Source organism: Cavia porcellus, unplaced genomic scaffold (genome assembly GCF_034190915.1).
Source record: "Cavia porcellus strain 051 isolate PalLab524CR breed Dunkin Hartley unplaced genomic scaffold, mCavPor4.1 scaffold_6, whole genome shotgun sequence".
NCBI lineage: Eukaryota > Metazoa > Chordata > Mammalia > Rodentia > Caviidae > Cavia > Cavia porcellus.
This window is the reverse complement of record NW_026947489.1, coordinates 103894396-103912298: the sequence shown is the minus strand read 5'-3', so window position 1 is coordinate 103912298 and position 17903 is coordinate 103894396. Positions and strand designations below refer to the sequence as shown.

At 31.8% G+C, this 17903-nt stretch overlaps 1 protein-coding gene across 7 annotated transcripts in view; it reads right to left on the bottom strand.

Annotated features, from left to right (window-relative positions):
* The window catches only part of Sbf2 (SET binding factor 2), a 497072-nt gene that overhangs the window by 218381 nt on the left and 260788 nt on the right, over positions 1–17903 (bottom strand). For all 7 annotated transcript variants that reach the window (XM_013148062.3, XM_013148064.3, XM_013148063.3 and 4 more), the window contains 7 exons: positions 13198–13330; positions 11750–11858; positions 9694–9807; positions 7374–7451; positions 6181–6294; positions 5452–5580; positions 2494–2592 (listed from right to left, as the gene is read on the bottom strand). In XM_013148062.3, the coding sequence (XP_013003516.2) occupies positions 2494–2592; positions 5452–5580; positions 6181–6294; positions 7374–7451; positions 9694–9807; positions 11750–11858; positions 13198–13330 (776 nt within the window). The remainder of the gene's footprint in view (positions 1–2493; positions 2593–5451; positions 5581–6180; positions 6295–7373; positions 7452–9693; positions 9808–11749; positions 11859–13197; positions 13331–17903) is intronic.

Here is a 17903-nt window from a genome sequence, read left to right as displayed (position 1 = left end):
GTATAAATTTTGTTGTAAAAAAGAGAGAGAAAAAAAGTGCTCTAAAGGATACAACAGCAAAAATGTTTAGGGGTGTTAAATAGCTGACCATATTAATGTTTTTGGTTGGATCATTGAATACAACTGTTTGCAGTCTCACTGAGTTTCTATTTTGTATGCTTTGATACTGTGACTTGAGCAACTATCTCTAAGATGATAATATGTAATCTATTAACTGGTGATTTCTTACTGTTTTTTTTTTTTTGTAGTTCTATATTACTTGTACCCTTACACCATTTTGTTTTGTTTTTGTTTTTTCTCTTTTTCCTTTTAAATAAAATTTTAAAAAAGATTAATTCAGATATTTAAAGTTATTTAAAATGCACAAAGTAAACCTAGAGCTATATAAATAGTACATTATATGTATCTTTTCATATATAGTGGAAGATAATACAGTTCCTAGAGAGTAAATCTTCCAATATTAGCAAAACAATGTTTTACTTCACAGTATATACAATATTGATGGAAATGAAATACTCTCAATTTTCCAAACTCACAGGTCTTTAAGTGCTCACCTAATTAATATCTCATGCTCAATATAAATAAATTTGGTGGATGACTTTCCTATTGCATGTGCTAACTTCTTTCATCCAGGTTTTATTTCTTAACCTCTTCACTATGGACATTTGGGCTCGATGATTATTTGTCTTTCTTAAGGCTGGTGTGTTTTACACATTGTATAACGTTTAGAAATCATCCTTAGTCTCTGTAATTTAGATGAAAGCATATTCCCTTTAGTGGTGACAAGTAAAAATGTCCCCAGACACTGTGAACTTTCATGGTGTGAATAGAGGAGGACTGTCCCTTTGAGGCCCACTACTCTAATTAAAATCTCCAGCAGGTTTCCTATTCTAACATAAATACTTTTGTAACAAGTACCAAGGCAGCATAGAATGGAATTAAAATACGTGTATTCTCATTCACCTGCTGAAATAAATGTAAATTTAGACTACAAGTTATACCTATTCTAGTCAAATACAACAAACAACTGACAATTTCAAATGGAGGTAAAGATGTGGAGCAAATAGAACTTTCAGACTGCTGGTGGGAATGCAAAATGCTAGACACTTAGAAAAATTGTTTTGCAGTTTCTCAAGAAGTTAAATGTGTTATCACATATGCCAGCATTCTACTCCCAAGTACTTATTTAAGGCAAATGAAAACTTAAATTCACTCAAAAGCCTGGGTGAATGTTTAGAATGATTTCATTCATAATTGCCAAATTTATCTTTTGTCATCAGATAAATAAATCTTTAATACATCTATAAAGTGGAATACTACTCAGCAATAAAAAGGAAAAACAGTTAATATATGAAACAACACACATAAATGCAAAACACATTATATTTCAGTGAAGAATCCAAACTCAAAAATCTGTATGATGATATTAAGAAACAACAAAACTTTAGAGACAGAAAACAGGTCAGTGGTTATGAAATGTTTGAGATAGTGAGAAGACACGATTATGAACAGTTATTAAGGAGTGACAGAAAATTCCCATATACTTATTATAGTGCTTATGGTTAGATAATACTATGCATTTGTCAAGACCCAGAGAAGTGTACATTGGAAAGTTTAATGTTACTTACTTCAAATCACAAGAACAGACTGATAAGTAAACAAACAAATCCTAGGATGAGATTATGCTTTGGATTAGAGCCTTTATTTCATCATAATAGTCTTAAGTGGTTTACATCTAATATTTTATTACTCTGAAACTACAGATAGTCACAATAATTTACTTCTTCTCTAGAATGGAAAAAAAACCTTTATTAATGGTTAGTAAGGAGTACAAATACCCTCACTACAGATTAAGTTTACTGGGGTAATAAGGTTAACTTTCTACAAAAATGAAAGGATGTAGACCCTGTAAAATGTGGAATGGCTATTCCTATGTTTGAACTTTGGGAATTTAATTCCCAAAAGGTTATAGATTTTAATACCTATTTAGTTCAATGCTTAGCAATAAAATACCTCCAAGGCACAATCAGAAACATCTGTAAGAAAATCTAAGTCCTTTAATTTTTTTCTCTAACTTTAAAGTGTTAAATTACATAGGGTAGCAAATATTTATGTACTACTATATCTGCAAAACAAACTTAAAAATCATTTTATGTATAATAGTAACATGTATGTCCGAGTGATCTTAATGCCCTGGAATGGAGATTTTATAAAAATTTGTCTTGGTCTATTTTAATATTCTTATTTTTGTGCAATGAGTATTTCTTTATAAGTATACATTGAGAATCATAGCGACAAGGCAGGTAAGTAGCTAAGTGTGCTCTCATGCAGACACTAGAATTTGGGAGGCTAGAGATTACACTAGTTATATTATATTATAATTTATAATCCAAAGCAAAAAGATTATCACAAAAAATGAAGATTTTAGTTATACAAATGAAACATTTGATTAACACTTTTTAAATTAATAAATGTTTAAACAAATACACTTACATTTTTGAATAGTTGCTCAGCAAGTTCTCTGATGTGCTTTATCATCTTCAATGGGTTATTTTCTTCAACTTTAATTCTTTCTACTTCAAAAGCTACCAACTTGGAAAAAGAATCAAATGGCAAAATATCAACTCCAAAATACACTGAATTAAAAAATTATGATAATTCTATGTAATTTGCAAACCAAAACCCACTTAAAATAGATAGTATTTTAAAACAAAATATTTCAGATTTTTACTGGGCTTCACCTCTATTTTAGGGTAACAGAGGCCTACTAAATTCTTACATTCTTGCTGGTCCCTCCTTGATGATTAACAGCCCTATTTCTGGAACTCAGAAATTTCTACAGGTCGCATTCAGAGGATTCTCTTACTCAGAGAAACTCAGAAAGTCTTCAAATAGTTCTTGAACAGACAAAACATGAACCAAATGCTCATGTCAGATTGCTCAGACTCCAGTCCTAGCTCTGTTGACATTGGTACTTAAACGGGAATACATTACTTTAAACTCCTGTGCTTCAGTTTTCTTACCCCTAAAATAAGACAACAATAAAATAACCCTCTCCATATACATACACACACACACATATATATGCACACATACATATATATATACATATATATGTATATATATATGTACATGTATATCTATACATATATACACATATCTATCCTCCATTGCTTATTGATTACTGGGAGAACCATACGAATTTGTACACATAGGACAGAGAACAGTGCTGATAGGAAAAGCCGGAGGATAAATGTAGGGAAGACAAAAAAGAAAAGGAACAATAAAGATTCTTCCTTCTAGGAACTAATACATTCATTGGAACAGAGAGCTATATAAAACCATAATTTCTCTTATTTTAGGCCAGGGACTAAGAGACTTCCATACAGAAGCATTCCATACAGGCATCTTAGATGCCTACTTGATGAGTGTGAGGTGAAAACAAAAATAAAAACAAAAACAAACAAACCAAAAAACCAAAAAAAACAATGTAAGCTGCTTCTTAACACCCTCCAAAGGTTCCATGGGGTAGGTTGCCCTAAATAGGTATCCCTTTCCCCAGAGCAAATATTATTTTCCTACAAAAGCATATTTCCACATAAAAGGCTAAAGAGTAAAACCAGAAATTACTCAGGTCTGATGCCTTGCACTAACATATATATATGACTTACTGGCTTTCAAGCAACCACATAGTAAGACACCAAAAACCACCACCACCACTGCATGTAGAACACAGAACTGGATAAACACCAAGGGGAGATCCCCTTAGAATCTTAGAGTCTTTATTATTATTTCTAATCTAAAGGATATAATCATAATATATATATATATATACACATATATCTATATGAATGATAAAAAATAAACTGCCTTAGGTCAGGGATATAGCTCAGTGGCACAGTGCCTCCCTGATAAACACAAGGTCCTAAGTTTGGTTCTTGATACCAAAAAATAAAATAAAATAAAATAGCTTCCTATAAAGTCAGAGATTAATGCAGTCAAGTAGCTCTCAAAGTTAACTTGTTTTAGAAACTCTGAAGTAGGCTTAGATAAGATCTGAATATGAAGAACAGAGGATCATGGTTGAGTTAAAGGGTAGAGGCAAGATATTCGATGGCAAGGGAACAAATAAAGGCAGAGGAAAGCAAATTTTCTGCAAATAATCAATCTGATTTTTTAGTTGTGATGAAGCTGCTATAAGGAATGAATGAGGAAAAAATTGAATAGAAAAGAAATAAGGGACTAAACCAATTTTACTAACAATAAAGTTATAGAGACTAACACACTGTAAGAACTACAAAGGATCTTGGAGAGCATCTAAGTTAAAACTCTTAAAACATCATTATGTATCAATCAGTTTAGAATCCAAAAGCTGATGTTAGTATAATCAATGTATAATCATATTCTCAACAGAGAATTAATGTTTAATAATTGGCTAGAAAGAACTGTGTTTCTCAGGATAATCTCGTCACATACTTCAACTAAAGCAGTGGTGGTAAACCTATGGCATGTGTACTGTAACAGGCTATTTGTATCACTGAAAGCTCTAAAAGGTTAGTGATCACTGAACTACAGCGTTTGGTTCAGGTCTTCTTACAACTAAAACACAACCCTCTTCTATAATTCTTATCTATCATTAAAAATGATAAAAGATCTTTCTCCTCTGGAGCGAGCATTTCTAAGACTTTGACTCATATGTTTTCTACTCATATGTTTTCAAATAAAATCACTAGTACCAAAATATGACCACTAATATATTATCCATTAACTTGGGTACTGTTTTTTATTGACTTCTAGGAACTTTTAGATTTATTGGTTCTAATACAATGCTCATTTCAGAAAAAGAAATAATCTTCATTATTTTATATCCCAAAATGTACTGCTGTGAACATAAATAATAAATGCAAAGGTGCTTTTAACAAAAGAAAAAAATATAAAAATGTATCCTTTTTGTGAGTCATACTGGCCTTGTGTCTCTGTTGTAATGGCCAGTTCCTTAGTATTTAGAAACTAAATCTGTCTTCTATATATTTCCTATCTCCTAAGGGAGCTAGACAAATGTTGAATATTGGTTAGTAAGAATGCCATAAAGTCAAACTTTGGTTTTATGATACTGATGGATTAAATATACTGCAATTTGAAGTCACCTGTCTATGTATCAAAATTAGACCTTTCTCCCTCACAGATTAATAAAGAAATCACTTATTATTGCCTTAAAAAATGAGTTTGACATATAGCATCTGTCATATTTTAACCAAATATTTAAAATTCATCGTTTAAAATTTTTACATACTTCTGAGATACCCTATAAGTATATTTGATTAACATAATAAATATTTGGATATTTAATTTATAAAATTTTAGGTAAATATTAAAAATAACACCTATCTACTTTTAACTACTACTCTAACTATATCTATAAATAATGCATTTATTTTATAGGAACTATACCTCATCAAAGAGATCACAGGTTCTATAGGGAGGACCTCTTTCTGAAACAAAACCTGCAAATGCCATTCCATTGAGTACTTTAGTGAGGAAATCATTTTCAATCAAACCACGCTGCCCCAAGAAAGCTGTCTGTAAAGAAAGAAAATGTAAAATGGTAATTTATTATTTATAATTTGGTAATGGGTGTATGGTCAAAACAAAAATATAACAGACGTCTACATAAATGCTTTTATGTATAACTACTGGCATCCTGAAATAGTATATCTTTTAGAAATAAAACTGAATCTGTTTATTCAGTAGGAAGAAGAAAGCATAAATTAACAACTTTAAGAGAAGTTTTAAAATTCTATTAAACTACTTTAAAGAAAGTATTATCAGTTCCATAGTATTATTAAAAACTATCATTGGGTATGATGGTGCCCGCCTGTAATTTCAGCTACTGGGGAGGCTAAGGCAGAAGTATCAAAAGTTTGAGACAAGCCTGGATAGTTTAATGAGACTCTGTCTCAAAATACAATAAAAAAAAGGAGCTGAGGGTGTTCCTGTGGATAGAATACCCAGTACCAGAAAACAATTCCCACTACCACAAAAACAAAACAACACAACAAAACCTATCATCTTCAACACACAAAAATTAAGGCTGAAATATGACTAGAAAAAAACAATGCAGTAGTTTTACTAAATTAGACTCTACTTGTTGGATAAATAAAACATAGAACTGTATCTTACTTTGTGAAAATGTATTACTGGCTCTGCATGAATTCTTATAAGTTGTAGGCATGATCTATACCCTTGGAAAAGTTGTGCAAACAATCTAAGGAAAACTGCTCGGACTTCTTTATCCTGAAAATATAAGAAAAAAACCCACACTTGGTAATTTAATTCCTTAAAAATGAAATATCAAGTCAAAAAGATGGGGGGAAAAGCTATAAAGACTGTCTCTTTCTGCTTACTACACATTTGTGTCATTTGTGGTAACCATGAGTAGTGGGCTTCTAGTCCATTTTACTATTGCACAGGTTAGGTTGCTAAACAGGGCTTCATACTGGACCAAAGAAAATTTGCTTCTAGTACATCCAGTTTTCTTCTGGGGAGTAAGTAACACAGTCTCTTTTCTTTTATCATGTTTCAAAGGGCACATATCCCAAGTTCTTTGATATTTAAACCACCAAAAGAATTATAGTAACAATATAAAAGAAAAAAGTACCTTCAAAAGAGACCTTAAAAGCTTACAAAATTCTTCCAAAATTTATCTGACTTACAAAAATCTATTCTTATTTTAATAATGTATAATTTAAAAATTTTGACAATTGAGGTTTTAATAGAATCATAGTTTCAAAAATGTAAGGAAAGTCAGATTTATTGAGCCAATCCCTTATTGAGAAGGGATTGGAAATAAAGGCCAAGAATAGTTAAAATAGTTGTCAAAGGAGGTTAGCTCTATGAGAGTCACACTAGTCATACATTTTACCTCTAAGAACTACACTGGGAAAAGTTAAAAAGAGATCTCTGTTACTCATTAACCCTTTTTGTAAATTCTTTTTGTTCACTCTTCAAACTTGATTCTCTCCAATAATCAACACTCACTGTTTCCATTTTTGTAAGATTCCTCCTTTAAAGTCCTTGCTTGGCATATATGTGACACTTGGCAGTTTTCAGGCCATAGATTTCTGTCCTGTACTTACTCTTAGCTCTTCAGCCAACAGCTATAGTTCTACTCTTCTCCTGGCCAGTGCACTGGCCTGTGGTGACTCCTTGAGTAGAATATAAGGAGAGTCAGGGACATTTCTAATTTCTAATTTGGGGCATAATTTTTATTATGATGTCCATGTAACTATAACTTCACTCACTTCTTTAACAACTCTATGAATAAAACTGTTGCTGTTTTCTAAAGTATCAAATTTAAATATTAAACTTCTTACCAGCATTTTTGAGTGGGACAAAGCTGTTCGTGGAGGAGGGAAAGCATGATCTGCCACTTCCAAATCGGGGTGTAAAATCTGAAGTAAAGAAGTTTTTAATGTAAGATATCCAAATATCAGCAAATTCACTCTTTAATCTGTTTGGGGCATTACACTGAAATGTTAGTACATAAAATATATCATAATTTCCTCTATGAAATGCAATTTAGTAAGGTGAGGTAGCTCTGTATACACTATTGTGGAAAGATCAAGACAAAAAATATTAAGTGAAAAGCAGTCACAGAAAAAGTGAAAATAAGCCTCAAACACACACACACACACACACACACACACACACAGACACAGATAATCCTATGAATGGAAAGCTCTCAAAAAATATTTGGTAAACTGTAAAACTGTAGTGACCACTGAGAAGGGAATAATCTGGGGCAGACATGTCCATAAAGTTTATTTTTTTAAAAAAATAGATATGAGTATTTGTTTTTATGTTTTCTAGTATAATTAGAAACAAACTAAGATATGGAGGAGAGAAGGAACATGCTTTGAACTGTACAGTCCACAAGGGGAAAAGTATAATGTAATGTGATAACTGCTATAATATAATAGATGAAATATAAGAATTTTGGTACTTAATTTCCTAATAACCACTAATATCCCTATTAAGCAATCACAGATGATTTAATAAGATTTCTAGAAACAATTTTTTAAATCACTCAGATATCTTCTCAGCTATGTCCATATCCATGTCATCTATATAATTATATGGTTAGTTTTTTTAAAATTGTCTTTAAATCAACTCAGCTTTTCAAATCGAGTATTTTCTTAGATGATATTATATTTAAAAATCAAAAGTTTAGGTACTATTTTAAATATACATTATAATAAATCCATAATCATTAAACGAAAACAAAAAAGATTTATCATATTCCATCCAAAATCACCATCAGGCCTCATATAGCAAAAGTCACATATTCACCTCTGTATAAATCACTAATCCTATACATAAATGATCAAAAAACAGGCTTAGAGATGGGATATGATTGGCTTAATAATATCAAGCAGCAGAATACAGACTGAGTCCTGCACTAGTATTTTTCCCTCAATTAGTTTATATTGTGGTTTGTATCTAGATGTTGCCCCAAAGCCTCATTTGGTCATAGGTGGGGTTTTTCAGAGGTAACTGGATCTAGAATGTAGGTTACTAAATTAGTTCACTGATTGGTTTGGTATGGTGCTGGATATGGATAATGGGAAGGCTCACCCTGAATGTGAGTATTATCTGCCCTTATATCCCAGGTTACAAATATATTACAAAAAGTCAGTTTTCTCTGAATGCTCCCCTTAATGGATAACCACTGTAATAACATAAAGACTAATATAAAACTGACAGTATTCTGTGAATAAAAACACTTCTTGGCCATCCTAGACTTCTCAGCTTCTATTTAAGGAAAACAAACCCCCTAAAAAACATTTTTAAATTCTCTGATTGGATTATTATTTAGAAAAATACAAAGGCCTTATTTCTACTTTTTTTTTTTTTTTTTTTTTTTTTTTGAGACAGAGTCTCACTAGGTAGTTCAGGCTGAACTCACCGTGTAGCCAGCCCAAGGTAGCCTTGAACTTGTGGCAATCTTCCTGCCTCAGCCTCTCAAGTGCTAGGATTACAGGAATGTACTACCACACCTAGCTTAATTTTACTAACATTTTAAAAAGAAATGCAGAAGTTCTAAGGTTTGATTTTTTGATGATAGATAATTGAGCATCTAAGGGGCTATCAGTAAAATAATGTTTTTAAAAATGAACTAAGGTAACATAACCAAATTCAATTTGTTTCAATCTGAAAAACTCAGGCCACAATTTTTAGAACATGACTGCATGGAATACTGGCCAGTTAATATTACAGTAAGTCAAATCTTTTTGTACTAACCTGAAAACACTGACAAGACAATATCACAGCATTTGCCAATGCCAAGATGGACATTACAGAACAGAAGCAGGGACTTTTTGGAAGAATCAGGGTTTCTAAGGGACAGTTCTGTTTTATGTTCACAGGTCTATTTCTAATAGCTAGCACAATAGTGGTACATAGCAGTTACTGAGTAAAATGCTGAAAGAAGGAATACATGGAGAACAAATGTTCAGTTAGGATTCTAAGTACACCACTTAGATAATTACCTGGCAAAGAATTTTATTCTCAGTACTATAAGATGTTTATGTTTCAAATATATAATGCTCTTTTAAAATTAAGCACACTGATAATTTTTAATTCCAATTGTTAGTTTCAGAACTGAATCAAGGAAGGACAGATAATTCTTCATACCAAAGAAAGAGCTGCTTGAGTCTGACGTAGAAGTGGTTCTGGGAGGGAAGACAGGTGAATACATTCAGGAATTTTAATAGTGCCTCCATCCAAATCTGCTATGATTACATCTAACTGAAAAAGATGGTAAAAATTAACCAATAATTGATAAAGACATTTCTTGTTAAACAAATTAAATTGGCTAGTTAATTAAAAAGGCAAAGAATCAACTGTGGAAGAAACTCTTATTAGGTGTTTCATATGACTACATTTCTGCCAGTTGGAAGAGAAGTGATGTCTGTACTCCAGCCCTTCAAGACAAGGGATGTTATAAGGCTCTCTCATGTTCTTTTTCTTTTCATGGGCTGAAACTACAAACTGGTAGCAGCCCAGCCTTAAACATTTAGATGGTGACAATACCTGAGGGGATTCTGATAGAGCAACAAGAAGGAAGCATCAACCTTGAATGATTTCATAGAGGAACCTAGCCTGACATATTGGAACATTTCTATAGACTGATATATGTTATACAAAATTCCATTTTTTGCTGTGTCATTCACTGTATTTTAGGTGCTTATTACTGTATTCTAGTCACATCTTAAATGAATTAATATTACAATAGTTAACAAGTGAAAAAATTAGTACATAAAAGAGTACTGTTTAGATGCACAGAAAACCCAATTTTTAACCTTTTTACAAGAGTATACTTAAAAATAACAAAAATATGAAAGAAAAAAGCAAGACTAAATTTTTACACTGATAATGTGATTATAGTTCTCATTTTTTATTCATTAAAATTTAAGAAAACTTATTTGGCAACACTTGTTTTGTCCTATCCACAGCAAATATTTATATTTAATGATAATAAAACTATATACAAATATATTAGTGTGTTTCTAATACTAATTAGTAGGCTATACCAAATATGTTTCATTTCTACTTATTTTTATATGTAATGAAAAAGTTTAGCAGAAACTAGCTATCGACATGTAAGGTTAAGAAGAATATTATATACAATTAAGATCCTACTCATAACTATGCTGTTTAATAATCTGTTATAATCTGCTGTTTAAATGACATCTCTGATTTGATTATAATTGTACATACATCATTAAAGCTTAACGTTTTGGAAGCATCTGAAAAACTAAAATAGAAGTAAAATTAGAGTCTTTTTGGATCAAAATATCATATGCCCTTATCTTTTCAGTGAAGGATTTTTCTTGTACTGCTTTAAAATCATCATGATATCTATTCCTTATGATCTACTTACAACACCTGTGAGTAGATTTTTCAACTCACGTTAGAAAACCCACTCAAACAGGTGAGCAGCTATAATAGTTGGAAACATTTATACTGAACAGAAATGTTTCTATATTCGTTACACCCACTGATTCTATTTTGTACTTTTTCTCAACAATAATCAATTATCATCTGAGAAAATTTCTTGAGGGCATTCATTACATAACATAGTTTTTAAACTCTTGCCAATCCTCATGTCCTTCTCTGAAATACTTTATTTTGTTAAAATCCATTTTAAAATATGATACCCAGAACCAAACACATTATTCCTGAATTTTTCCTTTTCTAATATTTCTATTCATATGGAATTAGGAATAAAAAACTATTTGGTGGGGACTCATATCAAACTTGTGCTCTATCTTCTTCAGATACTCTCGCTTTGTTAGTTATTAGCCATTCAGTAATTAAGACAGATTATACTTTCAAATGAATAAATTTAAGCACTGATGAGTACAAATAAAAATTTAATTCATGGATTATTACCTTGTTATATCATACACAAGGATAAAGACTGCAGAGAGATAAGCTTACTGTGCCAAAAGGGATAGTCTTAAAATATTAACGAGTTTTTAAAAATCTCCCTATTTACTATAATTCCCTACTTACAATAAATTCATATATATATTAGACTTTTCAGTGATGTTTTACTTCCAATCAATCTTTTCCATTAGAAATGTAACCGATCTGAAAATGGTAACAGTTGAAATATTATAGTATTCAAAAAAATACAAGAAATTTCTAGACTTAGTAACTGAAAATTTTAAAGATGAATACTTACAAGTTCGTGGACATCAGTTTTAAAGACAGAATGTACTCCAATAATGAAAGGTGTTGGAGAACTTAGAACTTCTAGTAGCTGAGCTGGAAGAATGGGAATATAAGGATAGCTGGAAATAACAAAAAATATGTATCAAATATATTTATTTTTTCACAATATAAACATATATATTTTCATCTTCATGCTGTGTGTAGATTATGTTTAGAAATTATCAATATGTTTATGATTAATATTCAAAGTTTGAAAGGAACACTTAAAAAATTTTTTTCATGTTCAAGATACAATGAAACACAAGACACAATATAAATGGGACCCAGGTTAAGCCCCTTATTGCTTCTTTCCCTTAAGTAAGCAGTATCTTTTGGTCTTTTAATATAGTTTGAGAACATTTCTCCTTAAGCAAAAACTTGAAATTAGTGATTAACACTAATGGAACCTTCTTTTTCAAGACCAAGTAATGATTTTTATAATCTTTCAAGCATCATTTTCTTTTCTTTTTATTTGTTTTTTTGAGGTACAGTCTTGCTGCACAGTTTAGGCTGGCCTTGAACTCACTGTGTAGCCCAGGCTGGACCTTGTGGTAATCCTCCTGCCTCAGACTCTTTGAGTGCTGGAATTACAGAGATGAACCACCAATGCATGGTTCCACTTTCTTATAGTAATTGATGTGTATTCTTTCAATAGAAATGGCAAAAATAAAGTCAAGAACATTCAGTTTTATCTGAAAGATGTATTTTTAAACTTTTTAATAAGAAATTCTAGAGGTAATCTAAAATTTTATTTAAATTTATATGAAGTTCAATTTCCTATGTCATGGTTCTCACATTGATTAAGCAGTATATTAGATGAAAATATTGTACTTATCACTATCAGGTATCAGATTTTTTGTTTTTCACTTTTTATTTTGTGAAAAAATTTACTAAAATAAACAGAAATGAAAAAAAATTATAATGAAGCCCCAGGTAGCTAATTCAGTTTTGACAATCATGAGTGCATAATTACACATGTATTTCTACCCATTTTTGTTCTCTATTATATTATTTTAAACAACTCAAGATACTATATCATTTATACAAAAATATTTCAACAGAGAATCTAAATAAGTTTTTTATTAATGGAGCCTTAATATCCCTATAACTCTAAAAAATAATCCTTTAATATCAAAAAACTAAATATTTGCTGAGTGTATTCAAAGGGAATTAAGTGTTGCTGACAATTCAGATTAAATTATTTTCAATAAATAAATAAAATTATTTTCACTAAATTAATCAACACATCATAATGGACAACTTGGAAAAGTTCCAAAATCTGAGATTTTATTAAAATCACAACTTGTAATGACATAACTTTGTAAGCTATGCCCTCAAAATCACTGTGCCAGGACACTTGGACTTATCAATAAGGAAGGATAATTTGGGTATACGTAAATAACCAATTAAAAATCTCACCTATATTTTAGAGGAAACATTAAAGATTCCAGGGCTCTACAGGCATCACTAAGTCTCTGGAAACTTGCAGAATGGAAGAGAACCTTATTTTCTGTGAGAACTGCACAAAACAGGCTGAGGACATTTTGAATTCCTGAAATCATAAGAACAAAGGTAGACCAAGTACGTTTAATTGTATTTGTGTTGCTAACATTCATAAACTTACAATGACAGGTAAATAAAAAGCCAATATTTAGGGGAAATATTTGGCTAAACTATAATTCTCCATAACCTACAGATAGCCATTTCCTCAAACTTTCAGTTTTGCCTTCAACTTTAAATTAGTGTAACATTCAATGAACATATTTGTTGCTTGGAAATATACAATTATTTTCTTTTCAACTTCATTCTAAAGTGTGTACTTAAGTTCTGGTCTAAATGCTGGCACTCTTCTAACTTTCTTCTCCTTTAAAGTCTACTTTATAATGACATTTATGTCAATTATGAACTACATAGACAACTGTGGTGCCAAAAGATTATAGTGAAGTCTATAGTATACCTCTCCTAAGACTGTTGTAAAATGCCTTACATGATTGTGATGATGCTGCTGACAACCTACTCAGCTGTCATCTGAATAAAAATACAGCAATCATGATTGTGTACAGTACATAATACTTGATAGTAATTCCTATGTAACTGGTTTGTGTATTTATATTGTACTTATTACCTTAGAATGTACTCCTGATACATACGTGCATAAGAGACTCTTTGTTTTGTTTTGTTTTGTTTTTTGCCTTTTTCCTTTTTATTGGTACAGGGATCGAACTCACGACTGCCTACTTGCAAGGCAGGCGCTTATGCCGCTGAGCTAAATCCCCAGCCCCATAAGAAACTCTTTTATAAAAAATACTTTATATGTGATATTTTGGCTTTATAATGCATCACATGAAAATTGTATGTTGACTTGAATAATGCTATTTGATGATGTGTTCTAATTTGAGGCTTCCTCTTATATTTATATCAACATTGGCTCACTGCATTTTTCTTCAAAATTATCTTTTCTAAGGTGAAAGAGAAGTTGTTGCATCTGGCTTTCCTATAGTCAAAATCAAAGGCACAATCCCTAGTGAACCTGTTTGGATTTTCGAGGCTGTATGTTCCTTACTTAGGTGTTTTACTCTGGCCAAGTGTCTTGGAAAGGTGCTAGTTTTGGTTGGGGCCAAGAATAAAAAAAGGCTCTGTAGTAGGTCCATATACATATAAAACAGGCTATGTTATGCTGACAACAACCTTGTAAATGCTTTATTTACTATGTCTCCTGATTGTACCATCTTCTCTCATTCTTGATTTACTCTCACATTGCTTGGTGTATCATGGTCCTAGGTGCAACAGGATATTAGTCTTTCTTTCTCCACTACATACAATAGGTATTAAGTGGGCTATACCATTTACATCTCTTATGTTTCTATAAATATGTATACTTGATGTTTATACAATGATGACATTGTTTAACAGAGCATTTCTCAGAATATATTCCTGTTCTTAAGACACACATGATAATATGATCATACCAGATTTGTTTTTGTAATCTGCCTTATATATCTTTTTTTTTTATTTTATTCTTTCTCAATTTCTTGTAAAAATTTTTGTTTTGTGGTACGAAGGATGGAACCTGGGACCTCACATATGCTAGGTAAGTGTTCTACCACTGAGCAACATTCCCAGCCCCAATGTATTTTTTTAAAATCTAGTTTGACAAACTTGGTTTTTTAAATAATTTAACTGAATTACACTACATATCTACATGATTTAGACACTACATAAATAGCAACCTATTTTACAATTTTACTGGTTCTACCTCTAATTTTTAAAAAAATTCTCTTGCTTCTTTTATTCCTTCTGCTTATGTAGAATTTAAAAGCTCTCTTATTGAACTCTTTTCTGATAATATTTTAGTGACAACACTAGAAGATACACTGTACATATTTACCAAATTGAAATTAAATAATTACATTTTTTATTACTAACTCAAATGATCTTTATTCTATTTCTTCAACGTTAGTCACACAGATCCATTAAATTAAGAGTCCCTTTTGTTTTCTCAAGCCACAATATTTCCTGTATCCCTCTTTATTATTCCTCATCCCTTACTATGACATGCACAAATTTCTAAGTCCATTATTAGTTGGACTATTCCTTTTTATCATGACAATTTATTCCATGAAAAACACCAGAACCTGTGGTTTAGATTTTTAAACTTTCATTTAGACTAATACAATAGCCTCATAATTGCTCTTCTCAACTCAGTCCCTATTCCCTTCAAATCAATCCTCTAGTTTCTAGAATGGTAGACATAAAAGAAAAATCTGATTGTCATTTTTACCTCCACAAACTCCTCTACATCTTTCAATTCTTTTGGGCAACAATCTGCAAATGAATTCTGTTCCACAGAAGTAACACTTGAGAGGAGGTGTTGCTTTAACTTGTTTTATTAGTAATTTCCCTGAGTTGTGTTCAGTAAAATGAAATGAAAAAAAAAAATCTCAAAGGCCTATTTTTAGAACATTGCTATGAAGAGAAAATGAGGTAAGTGATAAATTTTAGCATAATACCATGGTAAAACAATCAATCTACATTAACTGATATTATAATTATTACTTTTATTATTGTAGTTATTACCATTAATTTCTTTTGAAGTTACGGCTCTGATGCTCAAAATGTTAGAAAACATAAAGTCTATACCAAAATGTTAGAAAACACATAAAGTCTAGGCCTCCAATGATCTTAACCACATCTCTCTCCTTTTTTGTTTTTTTTCCTTTTTTTTTCAATTTTAAGAGAATAAAACAACAACAACAACAACAACAACAAAAAACAGAACAAAGCAAATCAGAACAGAACAATGCAACAATACAGTACTTCACAAGACAACAGGACACCATAATGTCCCTTGTTTTCTTCGAAATAGTTGACCATACCTTCATACACAACAGTATCAAACATAATAAAACAGTATAAAACCATTAAGAAGAATGAATGTATTATAAGACTTCAAAACCAGACAACCAGATTTTGGGGGGTCTTTTTGAGACAAGAGTTTCACTATGCAGTTCAGGCTAGCCTTGAACTGACATTGTAGCCCAGGCTGGCCTCAAATTTGCAGTGATCCTCTTGCCTTGACCTCCTGAATGTTGGGATTACAGGCGTGCACCACCAGACCTGGTGTTATGGTTTGTGTTTAAACAGCCCCCCAGAGCCTCATGTGGTTATGCGGGGGTGGATCTTTCCAAGGTGGTTGAGTCTAGCACTTGGGATTTGTTTGCTGTCTAGCTCTGGAATTGGAGGGGTGTATCATGTACCCGCCTAGGAACGGGTAACTGACATATAAGGAAGGAGTGTGCCTTTCCATTTTTCCCTTTTTGCTTTTGTCCCTAGTGGCAGCCATATATGGCTGCCCCTTAGCCATATTACCCTGCCTTGGATCCAGCTGAGTATGGACTGAAACCTGCAAAAACTGTAAGCTAGGTAAACTTTTCCTTCCTTCATTTTGGGCCTCAAATACTTTGTCTCAGCAACAAGAGAAAAGTAACCAAGACACCTGGCAACCACATCTTTCTAACTCCACTATGTAATCAACATGGAACTTACATACCAAGCTCTCAGAATTTTTTTTTACTATCTCTGTTTCTTTTCCCCATGTTCTCTCTGCTTGATGTCCTTATCAACAAAATGTTAGTATCTCAAAGACTATAGTGGAGCCTTAGTCACTACTGTATCCTCCTGGCTGTTTAGTATCTAGTCAGTTGACACTCAAGAATACTTCATTGGAACTGGCAAGCTGTCTGAATAGAACTTTTTTTTTTATAGTAGGTGATACACAAATAGAAAGCTGCTGATTAGAGGATAAAAATTTTCAGTTAAGAGAAATACATTTTATAGACTTATTGTACTGTGTGGCTATAGTCAACAAAATGTACTGTATGTTTCGAATTACTTTTATTATGGTCTTTTTGAGACAGGGTCTTGTTATGCAGTTCAGACCAGCTTTGAGTTCATTTTGTAGCCCACGCTGGTCTCGAACTCACGATCTTCCCGCCTCAGCCTCCTGAGTGCCACCACAGCCAGGGTTATGCCACCACACCCAGCTGCATGTTTGAAATTAAGTCAAAGTAAACTTCAAAAGTCTCACCAAAAAAATGGGAAGTGAGGTGATAAGTTGTTTCATTTAACCACTCCAATTTGTAGATACATACACATATAAATGTTATATTGTGTCCTATAAATGTATACGATTATTATTTCTCAATTTAATATACTTACTTTAAAATTTAATCTCAAGGAATATAAATTTATGAATTCCAATAGAAAAAAATATATAAATCCTAAATGAAAAATTGAAAAATTCAATTCTCTTAAATTTTAAATTTCTGTGTAAAAACATAATTTAAAGAAAGTCTCAGATGAAGATACTACCTACAAAGTATACAAATGGAAAAGTGTATAAATGTGAAATAATGTTTAAGTCCATAAACTGAATATGAAATTATAATTTGTATTTGAGTAAACAAAACAGGAGATGATATACATATGAAAAAGAGGTTCCAATATCTGTAGCAATATTTTTTGTGTGTGGTACTGGGGATTGAATCCCCGTACCTACTAGGCAAGTGAACTACCACTAAGCTACATACATCCCCAACCTTTCTAGTAACGAAGTTTAAACTAAT